This window comes from Rhinopithecus bieti, unplaced genomic scaffold (assembly GCF_001698545.2).
Source record: "Rhinopithecus bieti isolate Rb0 unplaced genomic scaffold, ASM169854v2 scaffold_14825, whole genome shotgun sequence".
In the NCBI taxonomy this organism is placed as follows: Eukaryota; Metazoa; Chordata; class Mammalia; order Primates; family Cercopithecidae; genus Rhinopithecus; species Rhinopithecus bieti.
Window position 1 is genome coordinate 35309 of NW_016807875.1, and position 8175 is coordinate 43483.

The 8175-nt window shown below is 44.4% G+C and overlaps 1 protein-coding gene across 1 annotated transcript in view; it reads right to left on the bottom strand.

Moving 5' to 3' along the window:
• The window catches only part of LOC108536932 (RNA-binding motif protein, X chromosome-like), a 20334-nt gene extending 14646 nt beyond the window's left edge, over window positions 1-5688 (bottom strand). Inside the window, exons 1-4 of the mRNA XM_017884028.1 lie at window positions 5597-5688; window positions 3430-3542; window positions 3147-3259; window positions 1663-1840 (exon numbers count right to left, since the gene is read on the bottom strand). Of these exons, the coding sequence (XP_017739517.1) occupies window positions 1663-1840; window positions 3147-3259; window positions 3430-3538 (400 nt within the window). The 5' untranslated portion in view covers window positions 3539-3542; window positions 5597-5688. The remainder of the gene's footprint in view (window positions 1-1662; window positions 1841-3146; window positions 3260-3429; window positions 3543-5596) is intronic.
• Between the last annotated feature and the right edge of the window lie 2487 nt (window positions 5689-8175).

Below are 8175 nucleotides of genomic sequence, written 5' to 3' on the forward strand. Positions count from 1 at the left end.
AAAAAAAAAAAAAAAAAGAAAACAACAACAACAACAACAAAAGAAACACTGATTTACAAATATTACACCTAAACACGGTTTTCAAATAGCATTCAAAATTATAAAATTACTTTGAAAAAATTCCTTTTATTCAGAATATCTCAAAAAATTCATGGAAGAAGTCAGTATCTACCTCTCCTTATAAGGTATAAGAAACAAACCTATTTCTTATAGTGGTACAACATTTTAATTTTCCATATGCAAGCAAGAATTGATAGGCAAGAATTATTATTTTAAATATCTACTTCCATCTCCTCCTTCAGATCGGCCTTCCCTAACACCACTTACATAAGCCCTGTAACTTGAGCTACAATGTGCTTCACAAGGAGGATGGTGCACCGTTCCCTTCTTCCACCATGCTCACCACCACTGGAACAGAAATCACCATGGCTCCTTGAGTAACTCTCAGACTTCTGCCATGTCTATCTTGTATACTGTTATAACGTGGTACCTCCTTCCACCTATGTCATCTGAGGCCCTCGCTCACGTGGTGCACCACGGGAGGTCCCTGCGGTGACGATGAAATAACAGAGAGTATATTGACCTATTTCAACATTTCTACTGATACTACTAAAGCATGAATCAGTTAAAGTACTATTAGGAAATATCTGCTTTCCTCTGCCTTGGTTGTCAGGATATTCATTAGGCCTGCAATAGTCAAAAGGTTTTATTTAAAAGAAGTGTCAGAATAGGATTTTTTCTTTTTTCTTTCTTTCTTTTTTTTTTTTTTGAGACAGAGTCTTGCTTTGTTCCCCAGGCTGGAGTGCAGTGGCATGATCTCTGCTCACTGCAAGCTCTGCCTCCTGGGTTCATGCCATTCTACTGCCTCAGTCTCTCAAGTAGCTGAGACTACAGGCACCCGCTACCACGCCTGGCTAATTGGCTAATTTTTTGTATTTTTAGTAGAGATGGGGTTTCACTGTGTTAGCCAGGATGGTCATGATATCCTGACCTCGTGATCCACCTGCCTTGGCTTCCCAAAGTGCTGCTGAGATTACAGATGTGAGTCACCGTGCACGCCCAAGAGTAGGATTTTGAAGTTCGAGAAAGACTTAAACTTAGATTCCTGAGTCACAGACTCTTTTGAATAATTAACGTTCTACATTGCTTAAGGGGAAAATGCTTTATGGCAGGCCACTATGCAAATTATCCCTATCAAAATATTTGCATCCATGTGTCTACGTGTATACACAGAAAAATAAATGTTGTGAAAGCAATCCTAAAATACTGAGTTTCTAATGTCCTTTTGGAAGGTTTTCAAGATTTCACTATATTTTGACAATGCAGTATCTATGAACTACGAGGCCCCAAAGTAAGAAACTCTAAAGTATTATGAATGTGCATGAGTTCTGCAGAAAACCTGGCAAGTACAGACAATCAGCATTCATAAACTCAAGTCAGTTAGAAATTTACGTTATTTCCAAGCAAAGTAATTAAGATTTTAAAACAAATTTTAGATATTAGTTCAATCTTTCTTATAATACGTCTTTAGTACTTACAAATGATTTTGCTTATTAACAAGAATTTACTTTTCCTAGGAAGTAAATAAAATTGAGAAATTTCTACACCTTTCAACACTGTCTTTCAGTCCTATGGTTCCATCTTTATGTTTTAAAACATTACCCAAGTGTCTTCCACGTGAATGATGCCGCCCTCTTGTTCCTCCACTACTATTTCTTATAGATTTCAGACTTCCCAAAGGGCTTCTGTGTCTTGAAGGAGGTGATATCCTCCGCGTACCACCACTTTGAAAGGATGGTTTGTTGGCTTGTTCTACTTTTATCGCTTTTCCATATAAAAACTGAAAGAATAAAGTACACGATCAATAAAATTGTCACATTTAAACTAAACACATTTTACAAACATNACTTATTTACAAGCTTCAGCATTTCAAGTGCATATAAAATAATGTGTCATTTTAAAAAGTAATGTTAGTTATTCAAAGACATTAGTTACTCATTTTGAACTTTCTTATTTATTGTGCTCACACTTGCCTACAATGTCCCAGTATGATTTACAATTCTATATTTACTCTACTTCTGTTTCCTTAAATGTGACCTAGGGTTGGTCTCCTTCATGTTTTCTGCCATACTAATTTCTTATTTGGCATTAGACATGTCCCTATAAAACAACTCTTAGTAGAGTACTGCATGTTATTTTCAGAAATGCTTAAATGTCCTAATTAAATTCACAATAACTTTCTTCAGTTTTATCTTTTCTATCGGCCAAAGTAATGTTTGAAAACAGCTCAGCTAAGAACTCTATTTAAAAATTACATGGCTTTTGTTATTTGAGGGAAGATCTTAAACACCTTAAATACCTTCCCTTAGTCACACAGCCAGTTGGTCCTACCTTGAGACTTCGTTTGCTATTTCTGGGCAAAAATATTTTCCCCAGATTTGCACATGGCTGCTTGCTTCCCAGTATTCTTAGGTCAGCCAAAATTTCTCAAACTCTTCATTCTTCCTGAAAACTCTAAGTACCTCCTTATTTCCGTTCTTAATAGTTATGTGCATATAACATTTACATTTATTTTATACAATATGTGAGATGAAGGGGTTTAGAAATCACATCTATAAAATTACCTCTTCTTCTGCTTAAAAACTAGTGGCAACAATTATCATAGATTACTATACATAAGTCAAAATTATCTCCAGTTCCAGTTTGAAGTACAAACATGGACAACTGGATCACCATGAGTAATTCATATAATGTTTATTTCTATATGTTTCAAACACACTTGCATTCTAAAGGCAGAAAAAAGAGGATGCCTAAGGGCATTTTCGGGTTTGCTATCTTCAAAAGATTTGTTAGTAATACTAAAAGGACTAGTTGATATGCTAATTGAAAAACAGAGTTAAAACATTACTACTAGGATCTTACCTCCATTCATATCTTTGGCAGCATTCTTAGCAATCTGCAGGGTTCTCAAAAGTACATAAATGCAAAGCCTCTACAACTTGTTTTTCGATCCTTTCTTCCAAAAACTTAAAATAATGAAAACATTTTACATTTATATAATTCATCATAGTACTAAATCTTAAAGATTTACATGAAATAAAAAAAAATTGCATTTACATCATCCTATGATTCTTAATACTAGTCACCGTATAGTCACCCTTTAATTTCTTTTGCTCCCTAGCAAGAGCACAAATTAATTTACTTTTGCTCGTTTTCCTTCTTGAAGTAGCTAAGGTGACCCTTTCCACAAACACTTCAGCTGTTGCCATGAGAATTATACCGATCATAAACAGAAACTTCAAACAACAGTTAAAAACACAAAACAAAAAATGACTTTTAAGAATTTAAGGAAATATTTTGAGTATATGTTTACTGTGGTAAAAAATAAATATAAAATATACAGAAACATATGTTGGCATTAAGAGTTACCTTCCGACAAGGGACCATGTTTCCCAAATACTGCTTTAAGCGTCTTTTCATTGGCTTCTCTGCTTAGCCCACCAATGAAAAGCTTGCCAGGCTGATTCACTTCCATCATTTAGCTGTAAAGGGTAAAAAATTATCTACAGTCAGATAACAAGAAGGAAGCCCAAAAGATAAAATTTTATTACATACTATGTTGAAACCTCAAGTGAAATACCCTTACAGAGGCTGACATCTTCTTAGTATTTCTTACTTGAAATATGAAAAAGGTATAACATACAGAGCCAAAGAAGCACCAACCTCATGGACAAATGCTGCATTTTACTATAAACCTCACAAAAATTCGTTTATAAAACTTAGATAACAAAAGCTATTGTGATTTTCTACAGTTGCAATACTCAGGAAGCCCGCATTTAAATACTTTAATTTGAAAACTATACATTTAGGAGGTACAATGTGATTTTGTTTGTGTGTTTGTTTCCTTTTCTTTTTTTTCCAGAGACTTCAATTTCCTTTAGCCAAAGTGTACTTCCATTAATAGCATTAAATAAATATTGACTTCTTTCATTGTTCCTGAGAGGAGGACTGAAGCGTCCTCCAGCCAGCCTCAAGTGATCGTGCCACATCTCAGCTTCCCAAGTAGCTGGGAGTACAGGCCCTTGCGACCTTAGCTGGGCGTGTGTGTCTGTGTGTGTGTGTGTGTGTGTGTGTGTGAATAGACACAGGTTTCCCCATGTTGCAAAAGCTGGTCTCAAACTCTTGGGCTCAAGTGATCTGCCGGCATGAGGCTATGAAACTGATGGGATTTCAATGGTGAAACACCACGCCAAGACTGGTATTTGGATAAATGATTAAATTCACCTAATTAAAGTACTTGCTTTCTTGGGGGAGAATATTTTAAATATTTTACAAACGTTTAGTGATTCGAAATATACAAGGGATTAGGGACCCCCAAACCCTGGTCTCCAGCGGGTACCTGTCTCTGGCCTGTTAGCAATCCGGATGCACAAAAGGTGGTGAACCACTCCCACTGCCTGAGTCCCGCCACCTGTGGGATCAGCAGAGGCACCGCATTCTCACAGGAACGCTACTGTGAACTGCGCATGCGACAAATCTACGTGGCAATCTCCTTACGAAAACCTAATGTCTGAGAACAACCTAAGGTGGAACAGCTTCATCTGGAAACCATCCCACCTATCCTCCCGCTGCCACGCTCTGTCCCCCTCACAGATCGCCTGCCCAGTCCCCGCCCCGTCACACTGCTCTGACCCAAAGCCCCGCCACACCCCGTACCCACTGGGGCCCTGACGCGCACCATCCACCCCGACGAGTCCAACTCGCAGCCTTCTCACCCTACCCACCCCTTGTCTGGCGAAAAACCACCTTCCACTAAACCCGTCCTTGGTGCCAAAATGGCAACAGATTAAAGGAGCTCATTATATTACACAGGCTGGTCGCCATCTCCTGACTACAAGCCACCCTCCCACCTTGACTTCCCAAAATGCCAGGATTACTAGAGTACATTGGCGTGCCAGGTTAATAAAATAACGTAAGTGCGATTATTTCGTTTCCGTTTTAGGCTATCTATCGCCATTTATCTGGATTACACTCACTCACTCGGGTTAAAGTATTCACCATACCAGAGATACAGAAAACACTACCAATACTGTCTTACAAGAAGAGAGACATTTCAAGGCTTTACAGACACAAATTTGAACTGTGATTATTCATGGCCCCAGACTTCTACATACACTAAAGTAACGCAATTTACGTCCAAAGTTGATGATTCCTGCCAGACAAATCAGAAATTTGACATGTGCTGACTAAAAGGACAAGTTTTTAATCACAGTGGTTAAGTATATTGCCTGTATATTTAAATTATGACCACATTCACAAAGAAAAACCGCTATAATAAAAAGTGAACATGAAAACAACGGCGCCCTAGCTCGCTGTCCCACAAGTTACCCACTGGTCAGACAAGGCCGACAGTAAAGGGAAGAATCCTCAAGAAACAGACAATGAATTCATAAAAATGAGTTTCTTAATAACACTAGAGATTTCTTTCCCTACTTTCTCCTCCTATAATTCAACACCGACACACTGAAAACCCATCCGCTTTTACAGACAACACCCAAAAACCTTGCTGTCTTTGTATGCTTGCCAACAGACCAACCTGAGCAAAGAAACAAAAAATGAAGACGCTTTTGAGTAGGACAAACAGCCTCTGGGTTGCCGGACCCTCACGGCACAAGCACCTGGCTTCGCGACGACGGTTGACCGACTGCGGCGCAGGACGCCACATCCGGACTTTACGCCAAGGGCGCCGGAAGTGCCGGAACAGGCGTCACTCTCTGCGGCTGATCAGTGCGTGGGCGGTGGGCGTCTTCCGGGGTCTCCCACATCCGGGAGGCCTGCAGTTCCACTCCCCCGGGGAGAGACTCTTGCGAGAAGCCGTCGGAGCTTCTACCAGGCGGCACTGGCAGTGTGCACTTTGAAATTGGGTGTTTGGAAGTCCTGCACCCTAACTGGCATGCTGACTGTTGTAAGCCATTGACCCACAGTGAACACATGAAACATCTCTTCCGTTGGCTGACCAGGCAGATATTACTGAGAATTGCCGATCTGGTGTGTAGAGAGAGGGACCAGCACCAGGTGCTTGGGCGGCTTAGGCACAGTGGGGTCGGGCGGGAGCGTGGGAGCAAAGTCGCCTTCTATTACGGAAGTACAGGAATTCCCCTGCTCTTGAGGACAAAACCCTTGCAGGGACTCCTGCAGGTCTAGCAAATACAGGCTCCCAGTATCATGCTTTCTCCCTGAGGATGCTGTTCTCTCAGGAGCATTCCAAAGGACCTCTCCTACAGTGCCCTGGGTACACTGGAGGCCAGCAGCCAGGGATGCCCATCGATGGCCTTTGTGGACGCTGTGGTGTGCTGCCTTACTGACCCAGAGGCTCCCTCAAGCCCAGTTGCGGCCGCGATGTCTGCTGGCAAGGGCTCTGCAAGACCAGGACTTCTGCCTGTGGCCCCTAGAATCCTGTACGCCGGTGACCCTGCAGCGGCCCAGGGCCCGCGGCGGGTAAGGCGGGCTGCGGGCCGGGTGGGGCTTCCCAGGATCACTGTGTTCACGTAGGTGTGGCAAAGGATGGTCAGCAGGAGACGCCCGCGGGCCTCCAGGGGAGCAGCCCCCAGAGGCCAGGTGTTGTGGAGGTGTGGGGAGGAAGGAGTAGGCCATGGACTGTGGGAGCTCTGGAGGAGGGCCCCTGTGGTCAGCCTTGAGGCAGGAGAGCGCGGCAGTGGTGCAGAGGGAGGAGGTGGCCTAGAGGGAGGAGGTGGCCTTGAGGGAGGATGCGGTGCAGGTTGTGGACAACATAATGGCGGTGGTCCAGGTGGAGGCCAGGGAGGAGGCTGACACCAAGTGGCAGTAGATGGATCAGAGGGCACAGACTGGCCCTAGCTCTGGCCCCAGCCAGCAAAGGACTCTCTGGACATTCTTCTTTTGGAGCTGGGCTACATAAACACCCCAGACCCCAGGGCATCCCCAGTTTCTGGGCCAGATCCTAAACCTTGCAGCTGCCTTTTGGGGATGGCTGGCAACTGGGGCTGGGTGTTAGGCTTCCCAAGGGAAGATGGGGTGGGGCCAGGCCAGAGCCGCCCAGGGTCAGCCAGAAGATAGGGGGTGGAAAACAGGAGGGACACCAAGGTCAGGCTCCTGTACAGAGGAGGGCAGCTTGCTTGCGGGTGCCATGAGAGCACATGGTAGGGAAGGGGTAGCCCAGATCATCACTAACAATGGAGAATAACAGCGCCAAGGACCCTTCACACACAGCAGACTGCTGAAGGGCGCTTTTCTCTTGGAAAATCCCTGGAGGAAGGGGAGTCTACATGGCCATGCCAGCCATGAAACCATCCCCGCTCCCCATGCCTGTTTCCAGCAGGCTCATGCCAGAAACCCAACATGCACACCCAGAAGTCAGCCCGGATCACACAGCATGAAGAAGTCCTGCTTAGCTACATGATGGAATTTCACGTCAGGGTATGGAGATTGTGTCTGGGGAAGAGGTGGGGTTTCCGCATCAGATTGATGTCACCCTGGTACCACAAGGTGTCTCAGTGGGAGAGCTGAGAAGAATAGCATGCTTCACCCAGCTAGCAGACCACCTCCGCCCATCTAGATGAAATGGTCCGTTGAGTCTCTTCCCTTTCTCCTTCTTAGCCAGGCAGGTGTCGGAACTCAGCCGTCCCGGGTCCCTGCAGCAGGATGAAGTTTCCCTCTTGTCACCACACTTATTTCTGCATGGAAGTGGTCATGAAGGAGCACTGCATTGGCATCCTCCTAAAAGGAGTGCCTCGCAGCATGTTAGGGGAGGTGGTATGTTGAAGGGTATGCCTGGCATAAGACTTTGGGACTCCTCTCCCTCCAGGATACCGGGTTTCTCGTTCCACTGCAGGCTAGGGGTTTTGGGATCACGAAGGTCAAGCCCCCAGCTACCGGCAGGACTCTGCCTAACTGAGGTTCTTCAGCTGGTTGCCTGACTGTGAATGCCCAAGACTGCAGCCTTGCTGAGGTGGGGCCACTGTGGAGCCTCATGTGAAAGGAGCTTGGGGGTTATTGCTTGGCCTCTGGGGAATTGACTTTGAGCCAAGACCTGACATGTCCTGGAACACTTTCCCCAGTTGCCCCGATCATCAGCCAGAGCCTGCAGCTCAATCTGCTATAGTACTACCTGAGGGAGTTAGGGCCTCAGAGAGGGAA